The sequence below is a fragment of the Pseudophryne corroboree genome, chromosome 9 (assembly GCF_028390025.1).
Source record: "Pseudophryne corroboree isolate aPseCor3 chromosome 9, aPseCor3.hap2, whole genome shotgun sequence".
Classification (NCBI taxonomy): Eukaryota; Metazoa; Chordata; class Amphibia; order Anura; family Myobatrachidae; genus Pseudophryne; species Pseudophryne corroboree.
The window spans coordinates 400,213,157-400,234,203 of NC_086452.1; the positions used below are offsets into that span (position 1 = coordinate 400,213,157).

Consider the following 21,047-nt stretch of genomic DNA (forward strand, 5'->3'; position numbering starts at 1 on the left):
GATTTTTCAGGATGCTGTTATTCCTTATGCGGGCGGCCCCTCTGGGTCACATAAGAGACCATTTGCGAATGTTATAAACACTGATACCGACACGGACTCTGATTCCTGTGTCGGCGATAGTGATTCCAGAGAGATAAATCATAAATTGGCAAAAAGTATACAATATATGATTGTGGCTATAAGGGACATGTTGGAGGTTACAGAAACCACTCCTGTCCCTCAGGAGAAGGCTTATTTTTATAAGGAAAAGAAATCCAAAGTCACGTTCCCTCCTTCACACGAACTAAATGCTCTCTTTGAAGGGATGTGGGTGAATCCTGATAAGAAATTTCGTATTCCCAAAAGGATTCAGATAGCTTACCCTTTCCTGGCTGAGGACAGAAAAAAATGGAAATCACCCCCTGTGTTAGACAGTGCACTTTCCAGGTTGACAAAGAAGGTAATTCTCCATGCACCTGGCACGGCTTCACTTAAAGAGCCGGCAGACCGTAAAATGGAAACGACATTGAAATCCATTTATGTAGCCAATGGTATGCTGCTCAGGCCCACTATTGCCTGCGCGTGGTTGAGTCGCGCTATTGAAAAATGGTCAGAAAGCGTGTCATCAGAAATGACACAATTGATAAAAATGAGATACTCCTTAAGTTAGGGAATATCAAGGACGCTGCCGCCTACATGCTGGAAGCAATGAAGGATATTGGACTCCTGAGTTCACAAGCCGCTACCATGGCAGTGTCGGCTAGGCGGGCGTTGTGGATTCGCCAGTGGAACGCGAATGCAGATTCCAAAAGAAACATGGAGGCTCTCCCATATAAAGGTGAGGCCTTATTTGGCGATGGCCTGGATGCGTTAGTCTCAACGGCTACCACAGGTAAGTCGACATTTTTGCCCTCTGCGCCTGCACCGGCAAAAAAGACCTATCACCCGTACATGCAGTCCTTTCGGCCCAATAAATACAGAAAGACAAGAGGTTCCCCCTTCTTTGCAGGTAGGGGGAGGGGAAGGGGAAGGGGAAAGAAGTCTGCAGCGACTCCCGGTTCCCAAGAGCAGAAATCTACCCCTACTCATGCCAAATCCTCAGCATGATGCTGGAACTCCCTTGCGGGAGGCCGCTCGGGTGGGGGCACGTCTCAAACTGTTCAGCCAAGGTTGTATTCTGTCTGGCCTGGATCCCTGGGTGTTGCAAATAGTATCCCAGAGATACAAGCTGGAGTTTCAAGATGTTCCCCCATGCCGATTTTTCAAATCGACCTTGCCAGTTTCTCCGCCAGAGAGAGAAGCAGTAACAGCGGCAATCCAAAAATGATGTCAGGACCAGGTCATAGTCCTGGTACTGTTATCACAACAAGGATGGGGTTTCTATTCAAGCCTCTTTGTAGTTCCGAAGCCGGACGGCTTGGTCAGACCGATCCTAAACCTAAAAGATCTGAATTGCTACCTGAAAAAGTTCAAGTTCAAGATGGAATCACTTCGGGCGGTGATGTCTGGAGGAGTGGGACTACTTGGTGTCGGTGGACGTAAAGGATGCTTACCTGCATGTTCCCATTTATCCTCCTCACCAGGGGTATCTGAGATTCGCGGTTCAGGATTGCCATTACCAATTCCAGACGTTACCTTTTGGCCTCTCCACAGCGCCGAGGGTATTCACTAAGGTGATGGTGGAGATGATGGTCCTCCTCCATCAGAAAGGAGTCAATATAATTCCTTATCTGGACGATCTCCTGATAAAGGCGAGATCCAGGGAGCAGTTGTTACAAAACATCTCACTCTCTCTGTCGATACTCCAACAACACGGGTGGATCATAAATTATCCAAAGTCATAGTTGGAACCGACAACAAGGTTGTCTTTCCTCGGGATGAGTCTGGACACAGAAGTTCAGAGAGTGTTTCTGCCATTAGAAAAGGCTGTGGAAATACAGAAAATGGTAAAACAGATATGGAAACCATCCTGTGTGTCGATCCATCAGTGCATTCGGTTGTTGGGCAAGATGGTGGTGGCCTACGAGGCCATACAGTTTGGCAGGTTCCATGCCAGAGTATGCCAGTGGGACCTGTTGGACAAGTGGTCGGGGTCACACCTGCACATGCACCAAAAGATAATCCTGTCGTCAAAAACCAGGATTTCGCTCCTGTGGTGGTTACACAGCTTTCACCTGCTAGAGGGATGCAGGTTCGGGATTCAGGACTGAGTCCTGGTAACCACGGATGCAAGTCTCCAAGGCTGGGAAGCTGTCACTCAGGGAAAAAACTTCCAAAGACGTTGGTCACACCAGGAAGCCTGCCTTCACATAAACGTGCTGGAGCTGAGAGCCATTTACAATGGCCTTCAACAAGCGGTACATCTTCTTCAAGACCGTCCCATGCAGATCCAGGCAGACAATGTAACAGCAGTCACGTACATAAACAGGCAGGGCGGAACAAAAAGCAGAGCGGCAATGGCAGAGGCGACCAAAATCCTCCGCTGGGCAGAAAAACATCTATAAGCTCTGTCGGCAATATTCATTCCGGGAGTAGACAACTGGGAAGCAGACTTCCTCAACAGACACGATCTCCACCCAGGAGAGTGGGGCCTCCACCAAGAAGTCTTCGCAGAGGTGACAAGTCTTTGGGGAGTTCCGCAAGTAGACATGATGGCATCTCGCCTCAACAAGAAGTTTCAGAGATACTGTTCCAGGTCGAGAGACCCTCAAGCAGTAGCAGTGGATGCACTAGTGATCCAGTGGATTTTCCCGTCAGTATATGTCTTCCCTCCACTTCCGCTGATCCCAAAGATACTCAGGATCATAAGAAAAACAAGGGTTCGAGCAATCTTCATTGCCCCAGACTGGCCAAGGAGGGCTTGATACCCGGATCTTCAGGAGTTGCTCATAGAAGATCCTCTGCCTCTTCCTCTTCGCGAGGACCTGCTGCAGCAGGGGCCGTGTGTGTATCAAGACTTACCGCGGCTACGTTTGATGGCATGGCTGTTGAGCGCCGGATCCTAGCCAGGAAGGGTATTCCCAAGGAAGTCATCCCCACTCTTATTCAGGCCAGGAAAGGGGTAACGTCGAAACATTACCACCGTATTTGGAGAAAATATGTGTCTTGGTGTGAATCCAAGAAGGCTTCTACGGAAGAGTTTCACTTAGGATGCTTCCTCCATTTTCTACAGGCTGGTGTGGAAGCAGGCCTCCGATTGGGATCAATCAAGGTCCAGATTTCAGCCTTGTCAGTGTTCTTCCAAAAACAATTGGCCTCTCTTCCAGAGGTTCAGACCTTCGTGAAAGGGGTTCTGCACATCCAGCCTCCATTCGTGCCTCCAGTGGCACCATGGGACCTTAACGTGGTGTGGCAGTTTCTTCAATCAGATTGGTTTGAGCCTCTACAAGAGATAGAGTTGAAGTTTCTCACTTGGAAAGTGGTGATGCTTTTAGCCTTGGCATCCGCAAGGCGGGTGTCTGAGTTGGGGGCCTTGTCTCACAAGAGCCCTTACCTGATCTTCCATGAAGATAGGGCAGAGTTAAGAACTCGACAACATTTTCTTCCTAAGGTGGTTTCATCGTTCCACATAAACCAACCTATTGTAGTGCCAGTAGTTACTGACGCATTCACTGAATCACAGTCTCTAGATGTGGTTAGAGCTTTGAAAATCTATGTGGCTAGAACGGCTCGTATACTGAAGACAGAGGCCCTGTTTGTCCTGTATGCTCACAACAAAATTGGGTATCCTGCTTCCAAGCAGACTATTGCATGTTGGATCAGAAATACGATTCAGCAAGCTCATACTATGGCTGGATTGCCGTTACTGATGTCGGTAAAGGCCCACTCCACTAGGAAGGTGGGCTCATCCAGGGCGGCTGCCCGGGGGGTCTCGGCATTACAACTGTGCCGAGCAGCTACTTGGTCAGGGTCATACACATTTGCAAAGTTCTACAAGTTTGACACCTTGGCCGATGAGGACCTAAAGTTTGGTCAATCGGTGCTGCAGGGTCATCCGCAGTCTCCCGCCCGTACAGGAGCTTTGTTATAAACCCCATGGTCTTGATGTGGTCCCCAGCATCCTCTAGGACGTATGAGAAAACAGGATTTTGATACCTACCGGTAAATCCTTTTCTCCTAGTCCGTAGAGGATGCTGGGCGCCCGTCCCAGTGCGTACTTTACCTGCAGTTTAGTTGTTAGAGTTACACAAGTTGTGTTATCTTAGTTCAACATGTTGCTGCAATTAATTCATGCCTGTTGGCGTGTGTTATGTTAAATGCCATGTGTGCGGCATGGTTGAGGGTGTGAGTTGGTATGTATCTCACCACTAGTATTAAAGTAAGTCCTTCCCTCGAAATGTCCGTCTCCCTGGGCACAGTTCCTATAACTGAGGTCTGGAGGAGGGGCATAGGGGGAGGAGCCAGTTCACACCCATTGAATACTCTTAAGAGTGCCCATGGCTCGTGCGGAACCGCCTATACCCCATGGTCTTGATTTGGTCCCCAGCATCCTCTACGGACTAGGAGAAAGGGATTTACCGGTAGGTATCAAAATCCTGTTTTTTAATACTTGTGTTTTAATTTTTTTATTGTCGGATTATTGTATGTGCATTGAATAAATGATACAAATATTGGATTCATATTCTTGTTGCAATTTTCTTTATATTCTATTACTGGACTCTATACAGTGAGTCCCTTGAACTGCAGCAGCTGTATCAAGCAGTGGCCGTGATTGATGTCATGCGGCTGCCCCAAAAATTACCTAGACCCACGCCCATTCTGGATGCCATGCCCCTGCAATGTTGTGTTGCCGCCCCTCAAACGCCCACCACTGTCAATCAAAGTGTGATCGCATCCTTCAGGAATGAGATTGCACTGTGAGTGTTCGCACATGCGGCAGCTGCGCATGCACAGAAGTCCGATAATCGCTCAATTGTAATTTTCAGACTTCTGTGTCCGGTATTGAATAAGGTCCTATATACATGGAACCCCCATGCCCACCCCCAGTAAATCCTGTGGTTTCCCCTGATATAGATATCACAAGTCACATAGGAGTTCTCTGACCATGGTGGTCATTCCGAGTTGATCGCTCGTTGCCGATTTTCGCTATGCTGCGATTTGTTGCTAAATGCGCATGCGCATGGTACGCAGCGTGCATGCGCTTAGTTATTTAACTAAAAACTTTTCAGTTGTGCTGTTATCTGTGCGGCGCTTTTCAGTCGCACTGCTGATCGGTGAGTGATTGACAGGTAAGGGGCGTTTCTGGGTGGTAACTGAGCGTTTTCCGGGAGTGTGCTAAAAAACGCAGGCGTGTCAGGGAAAAACGCGGGAGTTTCTGGAGAAACGGGGGAGTGGCTGGCCGAACGCAGGGCGTGTTTGTGACATCAAACCAGGAACTAAACGGACCGAGCTGATCGCAATCTAGGAGTAGGTCTGGAGCTACTTAGAAACTGCAAGAAAATATTTAGTAGCAATTCTGCTAATCTTTCGTTCGCTATTCTGCTAAGCTAACATACACTCCCAGAGGGCGGCGGCCTAGCATTTGCAATGCTGCTATAAGCAGCTAGCGAGCGAACAACTCAGAATGACCACCCATATACATTATGTATAGGTCACAAAAATCTGAGTTGGCTTCAGATATCCATAATAAGGGTGTAGTAATGCTGACCGGCGGTCAGGAGACCGCCGGTCAGCTTACCGACGATGGGATCCCGGCAGCATACCGACGCCGGGATCCCGGCGGGGAGGGGCGAGTGCAGCAAGCCCCTTGCGGGCTCGCTGCGCTCGCCATGCTGCGGGCTCGGTGGCGACCTGCGGTCGCCACGGGTTCTATTCCTACTCTATGGGTGTCGTGGACACCCACGGGTGGAAATAGTCCCTGTTGGTTGGCATGCCGACCATCGGGATAGTGAGCGGTCGGGCTCGTGGAGGAGGTCATGTGACTGTCGGTCAGCTGACCGGCGGTCACATGAATACCACTCCCATAATAATAATAATTATTCCTTATAATACTCATACTAATGAACACTGAAGAAATTGCATCAGAACATACGAATTGTAAGAGATGAAAAAAATCAGAACCATTAACAATGGGCCAGATGGAACTCCAGCGACAGGGCCTCAACATATAAATACACCCATTAATTATAGCTGCATGATGATGATCATGACAGTCGGCCATAAGTCATTAGATTAACATTTTATTTCTAGTTTTCAAAAAAAAATCTGCATTTTTTCTCTTTGTATGTATTTAGGGAGACAGTGGGACTGATAGTGTAGGGGAAGTACACTGCACACAGCACTTGCCACATCCTCACAGCACTGGCCACACACACACACAGCACTGGCCACACCCACACAGTACTGGTCACAGCCCCGCCCCTTCTCAGTATAGGCCTTTCAACAATTTCAGCTCCAGGCCAATGTGGCCCTTAATCCGACCCATTTTCATAAGTATAAACATTGACAAAAGCTTAACTACTAATGGTCCAGGACTTGCAGGTGTTGTATGGCCCCAAGTTGAAGGGGTCATGCCTTCCCTGTTAAATCCACATGTGTATATATATGGGGGCTCTTACAATATTTTATTAGGGGCCCCAGAAATGACTAGTTCCTACATGTTATTTTTCTAGTACAGTATATAAAATGAAAGCAAATATCTCATTGGTTAGTATAAGCAAACACCATCTTTTCTTAAATGGTATCAGTGCCAACATCGGGGGGGACTGTTGGGACTGCACTACCGGGCTCAGACAGAAAGAGGGCTCACAGCTGCGAATGAGGATATTTGTATAGATTAATGTCCTCAACAAAATGACCGTTGCCATGGAGGAGACAAAAAAAAAGACAATATGGACTACCAAATACATAGGAACACAAGGAAGCATCACATTTAATATAAGTTAGAGAGAAAACAACATTATGTCAGTATTCAATTGAAGTCGGAAATTCCGACAGGGCGGAAAGCTGGCACTTTCCGCCGACGATCGGAACTTTCCGACACTTCAATATTCAATTGAAGTGCCGGTTTTCCGCCCTGTCGGAAATTCCAACAAGTTGAAAAACACATGGATGAGCGGAATCTCTGCTCATCAATGTGTTTTTTGACAGCGGCGATGTCGACGAGGGGACATTTTCATACCATTCATTTCCGCCCATAAGAGAGGGCAGAAATGAATGGTCGAAAGGGAGGGGGAAACGGGTGGAAATGGCCCGCTGATCCAGCTGCTATTGAATATTCTCCTATGTCTGCAGGATCTTGGCAGACCAAGTAGCACACTGGGAAACTCCTGCTGACAACGATGAGGCAGGACAAAAGTATCTATATGTGTGAGAGGGAGGTGGCTGGGGTATAATTGTGTGAGAAGTAGGTGGATGGGACATGGCCAGAGTATGTATGTGTCAGAAGGAGGTGGCTAGGGCAGGGCTGGGTATATGTGTGCGAGAGGAAGGTGGTTGGGGTATGTGTGAGTGCGTGTGTGCGTATGCGTGAGGTGGAGCTGCCATGAGGGAATTTATGTATCCTTCTAAGGTGGCTGAGGCAGGGTTATGGTATATAGGTGGCTGGGACAGGAACATATATGTGTGAGAGGTAGGTGGTCGGGGTATATGTGTGTGGGGAGGAGGTGGCTGTGACAAGGCTGGGTTTATGTGTGTGAGAAGAAGGTGGTTCGAGTATGTGTGTGTGATATGTGTGTCCACAGCCCCACCCTCAGGAGGGCTCTGCCTATTTTGGCAAAGACGGGCCACACAAGTTCTGATGACAGCCCTCACCTGTATGTTTGGAATAGTTTTCATAAATGTCCCAATGTGTTTAGGAGAAAAGGAGATTAGATAGTGATAGCAGGTGACTGTAACATGTAAGTATTACTGTACATATACTGTATTAATGAAATACTGTTTTTGTATATACTGGTTTTGCAGGGGACTTGTGAATGTTTCCATTACACAGGGTTATTGGTCTGTTCTCACTTACAATCCATCCTCCACCATCTGTGTCCATGTCGCACAAGACTGTAAGAGGCTTTATACCATCCGGATATATTTTGTACCACCCGCTGAGGACAGAGCCCAGGTTCCGCAGCTCCTTGCAGTTGCGAGCAGCTAGAAGAGAGTACAGTAAGTGGCAAGCAGACATGACTAATGTCAGATTTGGGGAAACCAGACAGGATGATCGTACAAAGGGTGTCATTCAGATCTGATTACTGGGATGCTAATTTTGCTGTCCTGCGATCAGATAGTCGCTCCTCCAGGGGGAGTGTAAATTTGCCGTGCAAGTGTGCGATTTTATGTGTACGCCGAGCTGCTAAAATCCACTGTGTGCAGTGTGTGCGCAGCCCAGGACTTACTCCTGCAGTGCAATGAGAAGAGGCTGATCGGGGCCGGAGCTGACGTCAGACACCCTCCCTGAAAACGCTTGGGCACGCCTGTGTTTTTCCAGACACTCCCAGTAAACGGTCAGTAACCACCCACAGATGGCCTCTTCCTGTCAATCACCTTGCGAACGCACGTGTGATCGGGTTTTTCGTAGAGATGAGCGGGTTCGATTTCTCTGAATCCGAACCCGCACGAACTTCATGTTTTTTTTCACGGGTCCGAGCGACTCGGATCTTCCCGCCTTGCTCGGTTAACCCGAGCGCGCCCGAACGTCATCATGACGCTGTCGGATTCTCGCAAGGCTCGGATTCTATCGCGAGACTCGGATTCTATATAAGGAGCCGCGCGTCGCCGCCATTTTCACACGTGCATTGAGATTGATAGGGAGAGGACGTGGCTGGCGTCCTCTCCATTTAGATTAGGGTTGAGAGAGAGAGAGAGAGATTGACCTGAGGCTGTGATACTGTAGAAGAGAGTGCAGAGTTTAGTGACTGACGACCACAGTGACCACCAGACAGTGCAGTTGTTTGTTTTATTTAATATATCCGTTCTCTGCCTGAAAAAAACGATACACACAGTGACTCAGTCACATACCATATCTGTGTGCACTGCTCAGCCCAGTGTGCTGCATCAATGTATATATATATATCTGACTGTGCTCAGCTCACACAGCTTATAATTGTGGGGGAGACTGGGGAGCACTGCAGTGCCAGTTATAGGTTATAGCAGGAGCCAGGAGTACATAATATTATATTAAAATTAAACAGTGCACACTTTTGCTGCAGGAGTGCCACTGCCAGTGTGACTAGTGACCAGTGACCTGACCACCAGTATATATAATATTAGTAGTATACTATCTCTTTATCAACCAGTCTATATTAGCAGCAGACACAGTACAGTGCGGTAGTTCACGGCTGTGGCTACCTCTGTGTCGGCACTCGGCAGCCCGTCCATAATTGTATATACCACCTAACCGTGGTTTTTTTTTCTTTCTTTATACATACATACTAGTTACGAGTATACTATCTCTTTATCAACCAGTCTATATATTAGCAGCAGACACAGTACAGTGCGGTAGTTCACGGCTGTGGCTACCTCTGTGTCGGCACTCGGCAGCCCGTCCATAATTGTATATACCACCTAACCGTGGTTTTTTTTTCTTTCTTTATACATACATACTAGTTACGAGTATACTATATCTTTATCAACCAGTCTATATATTAGCAGCAGACACAGTACAGTGCGGTAGTTCACGGCTGTGGCTACCTCTGTGTCGGCACTCGGCAGCCCGTCCATAATTGTATATACCACCTAACCGTGGTTTTTTTTTCTTTCTTTATACATACATACTAGTTACGAGTATACTATCTCTTTATCAACCAGTCTATATTAGCAGCAGACACAGTACAGTGCGGTAGTTCACGGCTGTGGCTACCTCTGTGTCGGCACTCGGCAGCCCGTCCATAATTGTATATACCACCTAACCGTGGTTTTTTTTTCTTTCTTTATTCATACATACTAGTTACGAGTATACTATCTCTTTATCAACCAGTCTATATATTAGCAGCAGACACAGTACAGTGCGGTAGTTCACGGCTGTGGCTACCTCTGTGTCGGCACTCGGCAGCCCGTCCATAATTGTATATACCACCTAACCGTGGTTTTTTTTTCTTTCTTTATACATACATACTAGTTACGAGTATACTATCTCTTTATCAACCAGTCTATATATTAGCAGCAGACACAGTACAGTGCGGTAGTTCACGGCTGTGGCTACCTCTGTGTCGGCACTCGGCAGCCCGTCCATAATTGTATACTAGTATCCAATCCATCCATCTCCATTGTTTACCTGAGGTGCCTTTTAGTTGTGCCTATTAAAATATGGAGAACAAAAATGTTGAGGTTCCAAAATTAGGGAAAGATCAAGATCCACTTCCACCTCGTGCTGAAGCTGCTGCCACTAGTCATGGCCGAGACGATGAAATGCCAGCAACGTCGTCTGCCAAGGCCGATGCCCAATGTCATAGTACAGAGCATGTCAAATCCAAAACACCAAATATCAGTAAAAAAAGGACTCCAAAACCTAAAATAAAATTGTCGGAGGAGAAGCGTAAACTTGCCAATATGCCATTTACCACACGGAGTGGCAAGGAACGGCTGAGGCCCTGGCCTATGTTCATGGCTAGTGGTTCAGCTTCACATGAGGATGGAAGCACTCAGCCTCTCGCTAGAAAAATGAAAAGACTAAAGCTGGCAAAAGCAGTAGCACCGCAAAGAACTGTGCGTTCTTCGAAATCCCAAATCCACAAGGAGAGCCCGACTCCAATTGTGTCGGTTGCGATGCCTGACCTTCCCAACACTGGACGTGAAGAGCATGCGCCTTCCACCATTTGCACGCCCCCTGCAAGTGATGGAAGGAGCACCCGCAGTTCAGTTCCTGATAGTCAGATTGAAGATGTCAGTGTTGAAGTACACCAGGATGAGGAGGATATGGGTGTTGCTGGCGCTGGGGAGGAAATTGACCAGGAGGATTCTGATGGTGAGGTGGTTTGTTTAAGTCAGGCACCCGGGGAGACACCTGTTGTCCGTGGTAGGAATATGGCCGTTGACATGCCTGGTGAAAATACAAAAAAAATCAGCTCTTCGGTGTGGAAGTATTTCACCAGAAATGCGGACAACAGGTGTCAAGCCGTGTGTTCCCTTTGTCAAGCTGTAATAAGTAGGGGTAAGGACGTTAACCACCTCGGAACATCCTCCCTTATACGTCACCTGCAGCGCATTCATAATAAGTCAGTGACAAGTTCAAAAACTTTGGGTGACAGCGGAAGCAGTCCACTGACCAGTAAATCCCTTCCTCTTGTAACCAAGCTCACGCAAACCACCCCACCAACTCCCTCAGTGTCAATTTCCTCCTTCCCCAGGAATGCCAATAGACCTGCAGGCAATGTCACTGGCAATTCTGACGAGTCCTCTCCTGCCTGGGATTCCTCCGATGCATCCTTGCGTGTAACGCCTACTGCTGCTGGCGCTGCTGTTGTTGCTGCTGGGAGTCGATGGTCATCCCAGAGGGGAAGTCGTAAGCCCACTTGTACTACTTCCAGTAAGCAATTGACTGTTCAACAGTCCTTTGCGAGGAAGATGAAATATCACAGCAGTCATCCTGCTGCAAAGCGGATAACTGAGGCCTTGACAACTATGTTGGTGTTAGACGTGCGTCCGGTATCCGCCGTTAGTTCACAGGGAACTAGACAATTTATTGAGGCAGTGTGCCCCCGTTACCAAATACCATCTAGGTTCCACTTCTCTAGGCAGGCGATACCGAGAATGTACACGGACGTCAGAAAAAGACTCACCAGTGTCCTAAAAAATGCAGTTGTACCCAATGTCCACTTAACCACGGACATGTGGACAAGTGGAGCAGGGCAGGGTCAGGACTATATGACTGTGACAGCCCACTGGGTAGATGTATGGACTCCCGCCGCAAGAACAGCAGCGGCGGCACCAGTAGCAGCATCTCGCAAACGCCAACTCTTTCCTAGGCAGGCTACGCTTTGTATCACCGCTTTCCAGAATACGCACACAGCTGAAAACCTCTTACGGCAACTGAGGAAGATCATCGCGGAATGGCTTACCCCAATTGGACTCTCCTGTGGATTTGTGGCATCGGACAACGCCAGCAATATTGTGTGTGCATTAAATATGGGCAAATTCCAGCACGTCCCATGTTTTGCACATACCTTGAATTTGGTGGTGCAGAATTTTAAAAAAAACGACAGGGGCGTGCAAGAGATGCTGTCGGTGGCCAGAAGAATTGCGGGACACTTTCGGCGTACAGGCACCACGTACAGAAGACTGGAGCACCACCAAAAACTACTGAACCTGCCCTGCCATCATCTGAAGCAAGAAGTGGTAACGAGGTGGAATTCAACCCTCTATATGCTTCAGAGGTTGGAGGAGCAGCAAAAGGCCATTCAAGCCTATACAATTGAGCACGATATAGTAGGTGGAATGCACCTGTCTCAAGCGCAGTGGAGAATGATTTCAACGTTGTGCAAGGTTCTGATGCCCTTTGAACTTGCCACACGTGAAGTCAGTTCAGACACTGCCAGCCTGAGTCAGGTCATTCCCCTCATCAGGCTTTTGCAGAAGAAGCTGGAGACATTGAAGGAGGAGCTAACACGGAGCGATTCCGCTAGGCATGTGGGACTTGTGGATGGAGCCCTTAATTCGCTTAACAAGGATTCACGGGTGGTCAATCTGTTGAAATCAGAGCACTACATTTTGGCCACCGTGCTCGATCCTAGATTTAAAGCCTACCTTGGATCTCTCTTTCTGGCAGACACAAGTCTGCTGGGGTTGAAAGACCTGCTGGTGACAAAATTGTCAAGTCAAGCGGAACGCGACCTGTCAACATCTCCTCCTTCACATTCTCCCGCAACTGGGGGTGCGAGGAAAAGGCTCAGAATTCCGAGCCCACCCGCTGGCGGTGATGCAGGGCAGTCTGGAGCGACTGCTGATGCTGACATCTGGTCCGGACTGAAGGACCTGACAACGATTACGGACATGTCGTCTACTGTCACTGCATATGATTCTCTCAACATTGATAGAATGGTGGAGGATTATATGAGTGACCGCATCCAAGTAGGCACGTCACACAGTCCGTACTTATACTGGCAGGAAAAAGAGGCAATTTGGAGGCCCTTGCACAAACTGGCTTTATTCTACCTAAGTTGCCCTCCCACAAGTGTGTACTCCGAAAGAGTGTTTAGTGCCGCCGCTCACCTTGTCAGCAATCGGCGTACGAGGTTACATCCAGAAAATGTGGAGAAGATGATGTTCATTAAAATGAATTATAATCAATTCCTCCGCGGAGACATTGACCAGCAGCAATTGCCTCCACAAAGTACACAGGGAGCTGAGATGGTGGATTCCAGTGGGGACGAATTGATAATCTGTGAGGAGGGGGATGTACACGGTGATATATCGGAGGGTGATGATGAGGTGGACATCTTGCCTCTGTAGAGCCAGTTTGTGCAAGGAGAGATTAATTGCTTCTTTTTTGGGGGGGGTCCAAACCAACCCGTCATATCAGTCACAGTCGTGTGGCAGACCCTGTCACTGAAATGATGGGTTGGTTAAAGTGTGCATGTCCTGTTTTGTTTATACAACATAAGGGTGGGTGGGAGGGCCCAAGGACAATTCCATCTTGCACCTCTTTTTTCTTTTCTTTTTCTTTGCGTCATGTGCTGTTTGGGGAGGGTTTTTTGGAAGGGACATCCTGCGTGACACTGCAGTGCCACTCCTAGATGGGCCCGGTGTTTGTGTCGGCCACTAGGGTCGCTTATCTTACTCACACAGCTACCTCATTGCGCCTCTTTTTTTCTTTGCGTCATGTGCTGTTTGGGGAGGGTTTTTTGGAAGGGACATCCTGCGTGACACTGCAGTGCCACTCCTAGATGGGCCCGGTGTTTGTGTCGGCCACTAGGGTCGCTAATCTTACTCACACAGCTACCTCATTGCGCCTCTTTTTTTCTTTGCGTCATGTGCTGTTTGGGGAGGGTTTTTTGGAAGGGCCATCCTGCGTGACACTGCAGTGCCACTCCTAGATGGGCCCGGTGTTTGTGTCGGCCACTAGGGTCGCTTATCTTACTCACACAGCGACCTCGGTGCAAATTTTAGGACTAAAAATAATATTGTGAGGTGTGAGGTATTCAGAATAGACTGAAAATGAGTGGAAATTATGGTTTTTGAGGTTAATAATACTTTGGGATCAAAATGACCGCCAAATTCTATGATTTAAGCTGTTTTTTAGGTTTTTTGGAAAAAAACACCCGAATCCAAAACACACCCGAATCCGACAAAAAAAATTCGGTGAGGTTTTGCCAAAACGCGGTCGAACCCAAAACACGGCCGCGGAACCGAACCCAAAACCAAAACCCGAAAAATTTCCGGCGCTCATCTCTAGTTTTTCGCACCATCCCATCGCTGACCAGCAATACCCATTTTGATGGCCGACGTGCGTGCGCATTGCGGTGCACACGCATGTGCAGTTAGTACCTGAACACCCGCTGTGTGATAACGCACAGCAGCGATCAGATGTGAATGACACCCAAAGTACAAGAGCCAGAAAAAGTTGACAGCAACAATCAAATTACGCAATGCCTGATCTGTGCAGGTTCACATGGAACGTTTGGCAGCCCTATGTCACTTTTACCTTAGCCTTTGTACTTTGCTTATATAATAAAATGATGTCCCAGTTTAAGACTTTCACTTACCATAAATTGGTTCTGTGGAGCCTGCATCCCCCTTCTCTCCTAAAGGGGAAAGACAGTAATGAATAGGGCAGGCACAGGGCTATAGTGGAATGCTATGTATGAACTTTCTGACAATGCACAAAATATAAGACACTACTCTGTTTGAAGTGACTTGTCAGTGACTTTGTACTTTTGGATACTGCTATTGAAATGAAGATTTACTCGCAAATAAGAGGCAGTAAGGGTAATTTACAAATATGCACCACAGATGTTTTCTTCTCTAATTTCAATGACATGCTCTATACTTGCGCAGCTGCGCTCACTCGCACAATTATACCCCTTTCACACTGAACCCCCGGATCCGGCCTGTTTCCCATCCAGGCTACTGAACATCGGTCTGAACCCGGGCTTCAGGTATACTTACCCCATTCACACCGCTATCAGGATCCGGGTTGTCACAACTCACACAGGGCACTTGGAGATGATGTCATCTCTATGTGCTACTAAGCCAGCAAATCTGCAGCCTTTTAGGCATGACATGGGTCATCAGTGACCTGGGTCTGCCTTTCACACTGCGGCCGACCCAGGTAGGACTCAGAGAATAATCCTGGTCAGACCCAGGTCAACCCTTTCACATAGAACCTGGGCCCGAGTAGAGCTGGCCTGCCCCGGCAATAACTCAATTTCTTTGCTCTTTGTGAAAGGGGCATAAAACACATAACTGGGGCATTCATCAACGCATGGAAAGTGATAATGTGGAGAGAGATAAAGCAATTATCAATCAGCTCCTGTCATTAATTTTTCAAACACAGCTTGTAAAACGAATGTTAGGAAGCTGATTGGATAATCCTTTATCTCTCTTCACTTTATCGTTCTCCACGCTTTGATAAATACTGTACCCCTTAAGGCCCATACACACAGGGAGATTTTCCCAGAGATGCGTGATGATTGATCTAGCACGAACGCTCAGCACACATGTCTCCCCCGCTCAGCATACAGAGCCATGTGTGCTGAGTAGTGATGAGTGGGTTCGGTTCCTCGGAAACCGAACACCCCCGAACTTCACCCATTTTACACGGGTCCGAGGCATACTTGGATTCTCCCGTATGGCTCGGTTAACCCGAGCGCGCCCGAAAGTCATCATCCCGCTGTCGGATTCTCGCGAGGTTTGGATTCTATATAAGCAGCCGCGCGTCGCCGCCATTTTCACTCGTGCATTGTAAATGTTAGGGAGAGGACGTGGCTGGCGTCCTCTCCGTTTATTAATAATATTTGTGCTTATTGCTTAATTGTGGGGACTGGGGAGCAGCTGTATTATATAGGAGGAGTACAGTGCAGAGTTTTGCTGACCAGTGACCACCAGTATACGTTGTCTGCCTGAAAAACACTCCATATCTGTGCTCAGTGTGCTGCATATATCTGTGCTCACACTGCTTAATTGTGGAGACTGGGGAGCAGCTGTATTATATAGGAGGAGTACAGTGCAGAGTTTTGCTGACAGTGACCACCAGTATACGTTGTCTGCCTAAAAAACACTCCATATCTGTGCTCAGTGTGCTGCATATATCTGTGCTCACACTGCTTTATTGTGGGCACTGGGGACCACCAGTATATTGGGTGTAGTACGGCTGACCGGCGGTCTCCTGACCGCTGGTCAGCTTACCGACGCCGGGATCCCGGCAGCATACCGACGCCGGGATCCCGGCGGGGAGGGGCGAGTGCAGCAAGCCCCTTGCGGGCTCGCTGCGCTCGCCACGCTGCGGGCTCGGTCGCCACGGGTTCTATTCCCACTCTATGGGTGTCGTGCAGAGTTTTGCTGACCAGTGACCACCAGTATACGTTGTCTGCCTGAAAAACACTCCATATCTGTGCTCAGTGTGCTGCATATATCTGTGCTCACACTGCTTTATTGTGGGGACTGGGGACCACCAGTATATTATATAGGAGGAGTACAGTGCAGAGTTTTGCTGACAGTGACCACCAGTATATATAGCAGTACGGTACGGAAGGCCACTGCTCTACCTACCTCTGTGTCGTCAAGTATACTATCCATCCATACCTGTAATGCATTTCAGTTGTGCGCAGTATATGTAGTAGTAGGCCATTGCTATTGATACTGGCATATAATTCCACACATTAAAAAATGGAGAACAAAAATGTGGAGGTTAAAATAGGGAAAGATCAAGATCCACTTCCACCTCGTGCTGAAGCTGCTGCCACTAGTCATGGCCGAGACGATGAAATGCCATCAACGTCGTCTGCCAAGGCCGATGCCCAATGTCATAGTAGAGAGCATGAAAAATCCAAAAAACAAAAGTTCAGTAAAATGACCCAAAAATCTAAATTGAAAGCGTCTGATGAGAAGCGTAAACTTGCCAATATGCCATTTACGGCAAGGAACGGCTGAGGCCCTGGCCTATGTTCATGGCTAGTGGTTCAGATTCACATGAGGATGGAAGCACTCATCCTCTCGCTAGAAAACTGCAGTGCCACTCCTAGATGGGCCAGGTGTTTGTGTCGGCCACTTGGGTCGCTTAGCTTAGTCACACAGCGACCTTGGTGCACCTCTTTTTTTTCTTTGCATCATGTGCTGTTTGGGGACAATTTTTTTGAAGTGCCATCCTGCCTGACACTGCAGTGCCACTCCTAGATGGGCCAGGTGTTTGTGTCGGCCACTTGTGTCGCTTAGCTTAGTCACACAGCGACCTTGGTGCGCCTCTTTTTTTCTTTGCATCATGTGCTGTTTGGGGACAATTTTTTTGAAGTGCCATCCTGTCTGGCACTGCAGTGCAACTCCTAGATGGGCCAGGTGTTTGTGTCGGCCACTTGTGTCGCTTAGCTTAGTCACACAGCGACCTTGGTGCGCCTCTTTTTTTCTTTGCATCATGTGCTGTTTGGGGACAATTTTTTTGAAGTGCCATCCTGTCTGACACTGCAGTGCCACTCCTAGATGGGCCAGGTGTTTGTGTCGGCCACTTGTGTCGCTTAGCTTAGTCACACAGCGACCTTGGTGCGCCTCTTTTTTTCTTTGCATCATGTGCTGTTTGGGGACAATTATTTTGAAGTGCCATCCTGTCTGACACTGCAGTGCCACTCCTAGATGGGCCAGGTGTTTGTGTCGGCCACTTGTGTCGCTTAGCTTAGTCACACAGCGACCTTGGTGCGCCTCTTTTTTTCTTTGCATCATGTGCTGTTTGGGGACAATTTTTTTGAAGAGCCATCCTGCCTGACACTGCAGTGCCACTCCTAGATGGGCCAGGTGTTTGTGTCGGCCACTTGTGTCGCTTAGCTTAGTCACACAGCGACCTTGGTGCGCCTCTTTTTTTCTTTGCATCATGTGCTGTTTGGGGACAATTTTTTTGAAGAGCCATCCTGTCTGACACTGCAGTGCCACTCCTAGATGGGCCAGGTGTTTGTGTTGGCCACTTGTGTCGCTTAGCTTAGTCACACAGCGACCTTGGTGCGCCTCTTTTTTTCTTTGCATCATGTGCTGTTTGGGGACAATTTTTTTGAAGTGCCATCCTGTCTGACACTGCAGTGCCACTCCTAGATGGGCCAGGTGTTTGTGTCGGCCACTTGTGTCGCTTAGCTTAGTCACACAGCGACCTTGGTGCGCCTCTTTTTTTCTTTGCATCATGTGCTGTTTGGGGACAATTTTTTTTAAGTGCCATCCTGCCTGACACTGCAGTGCCACTCCTAGATGGGCCAGGTGTTTGTGTCGGCCACTTGTGTCGCTTAGCTTAGTCACACAGCGACTTTGGTGCGCCTCTTTTTTTCTTTGCATCATGTGCTGTTTGGGGACAATTTTTTTTTAAGTGCCATCCTGTCTGACACTGCAGTGCCACTCCTAGATGGGCCAGGTGTTTGTGTCGGCCACTTGTGTCGCTTAGCTTAGTCACACAGCGACCTTGGTGCACCTCTTTTTTTCTTTGCATCATGTGCTGTTTGGGGACAATTTTTTTGAAGTGCCATCCTGTCTGACACTGCAGTGCCACTCCTAGATGGGCCAGGTGTTTGTGTCGGCCACTTGTGTCGCTTAGCTTAGTCACACAGCGACCTTGGTGCGCCTCTTTTTTTTTCTTTGCATCATGTGCTGTTTGGGGACAATTTTTTTGAAGTGCCATCCTGCCTGACACTGCAGTGCCACTCCTAGATGGGCCAGGTGTTTGTGTCGGCCACTTGTGTCGCTTAGCTTAGTCACACAGCGACCTTGGTGCGCCTCTTTTTTTCTTTGCATCATGTGCTGTTTGGGGACAATTTTTTTGAAGTGCCATCCTGTCTGACACTGCAGTGCCACTCCTAGATGGGCCAGGTGTTTGTGTCGGCCACTTGTGTCGCTTAGCTTAGTCACACAGCGACCTTGGTGCGCTTCTTTTTTTCTTTGCATCATGTGCTGTTTGGGGACAATTTTTTTGAAGTGCCATCCTGTCTGACACTGCAGTGTCACTCCTAGATGGGCCAGGTGTTTGTGTCGGCCACTTGTGTCGCTTAGCTTAGCCATCCAGCGACCTCGGTGCAAATTTTAGGACTAAAAATAATATTGTGAGGTGTGCAGAATAGACTGAAAATGAGTGGAAATTATGGTTATTAAGGTTAATAATACTATGGGATCAAAATGACCCCCAAATTCTATGATTTAAGCTGTTTTTGAGGTTTTTTTTTGTAAAAAAAACATCCGAATCCAAAACACACCCGAATCCGACAAAAAAATTTCAGGGAGGTTTTGCCAAAACGCGTCCGAATCCAAAACACGGCCGCGGAACCGAATCCAAAACCAAAACACAAAACCCGAAAAATTTCCGGTGTACATCACTAGTGCTGAGCGAGGGGGGAGGGGGTGGGCTAATTTCACCCAGTGGTGAAATGAGCGATGTGCTAGATCTATCTAGCACCGGCGATAGCGACGCGCAGGGCCGTGCATCGCTATCGCTGTGGAGCATACACACGGAGAGATCCGTGCTTAACTTTTAAGCAATCTAGTCAGAGCACTTAGAATTTAAGCACAGATCTCTCCTTGTGTACCCCCCTTTAGTGTGTCTAGAGGATGACGATATCTTGAGACCCAAATTTGACTTCTTGTGATGGATGGACCTGCGTACAAGCTTCCCTCAGTAATACATTTCTGTGCTGCTCATAAATATACACAAAAACAGGCTTAAAAGAGTTTAGACGGCTCATTTAGGGGTGTTTTTGATAGATGGCTAAAAAAACATCTTTAGCCTTGCAAACGTCATCATCAGTGTTGCCGTGAGGGGTGGGGGAATAGGCACTGTTTACCTAAGCCCAGACTTGTAGGCCCGGTGGAAGCTTGGGTCAGTTGGTGAGAAGAACATTGTTCCCCTATGCAGCTCGCAGTGCCGCGGGCCTGGGTCAGTTGTTGAGCTGTGCTGCTGAGTGGAATAATGTCTCCCTTTGCAGTGGATGGCACCCCCATAGCGCGCTTTATTAACTGTTATTAGGGGTGTGGTCATGCCTCCCGGATTTGGTCACGCCCCCATTACCCAGATCCGGCCCTGCTCTCAATGGGTGTCTGTACCTACGTATGTGAGTACATTATGCTTTGTGTGTCCATATTTTTTCATCTTGTAAATTAACCTCTTAAAACCTGCAGGTGTCACTGATGCTATTATTAATCAAGAAGAGTAATGCAGCTAAAACATCTTCAAAAATAGCAACATAATACAGGGATAAAAAAAATCAGAACACTGAATATCATCAAAACTAAGTATGTGTTCCTAATTAGATCATTTATATGTTGATGGCTATGTTACTAATAATTGCATTCTTGATTCACTAAGAATTTAGGAATAGCTTTTTTTCTGAAACTGCAGAAATATATAGACCTCTGAGAACCGAACCCTACCAGACTTCACGCTCTGAGCCCGGTTCCAAGTCAGGCCCGGGTTTTCCCGCTTGACTCGGAAACCCGAACGAGGCAAACGTCATCATCCCGCTGTCGGATTCTCGCAGGGTTTGGATTCCATATAAGGAGCCGCACGTCGCGGCCATTTTCACTCCAGTCTCGGAGAGTGTAGTGAGAGGACGTGTCTCTGTCCTCAGTGTCTGTGTGGGGGCGGGAAAGTGGGGTGGCGAGTCTAGTGCTGTGTTGTCCTGCTCAGTCTAGTCCAGTGTAGTCAGTGTCTTATGCTGCATCAGTCCAGCCAGTCACAGCGTTGGTGTCCTCTGCTGCTATATGTCCCCAGTGCTGCTGGCTGCTGTATAAGTCCCTTGCAGTTTTGCTGTGTTGTCTTGCATCAGACCAGGGGTAGTGTCTTGTGCAGCATCAGTCCAGTGACCAGTCACAGTGGTGGTGTCCTCTGCTGCCACATATCCAGTGTCACTGTCATATAATTCCTGTGATACTGGCGTATAATTCCCGTGATATTGCCGTATAATTCCTGTGAAACTGGCGTATAATTCCTGTGATATTGCCGTATAATTCCAGTGATATTACCATAT

At 47.9% G+C, this 21,047-nt stretch overlaps 1 protein-coding gene across 1 annotated transcript in view; it reads right to left on the reverse strand.

The window, feature by feature from the left end:
* The window catches only part of LOC134958344 (ficolin-2-like), a 74,754-nt gene that overhangs the window by 34,829 nt on the left and 18,878 nt on the right, over window positions 1-21,047 (reverse strand). The window contains exons 5-6 of the mRNA XM_063940889.1: window positions 14,610-14,648; window positions 7,934-8,061 (exon numbers count right to left, since the gene is read on the reverse strand). Coding sequence (XP_063796959.1) covers window positions 7,934-8,061; window positions 14,610-14,648 — 167 coding nt within the window. The remainder of the gene's footprint in view (window positions 1-7,933; window positions 8,062-14,609; window positions 14,649-21,047) is intronic.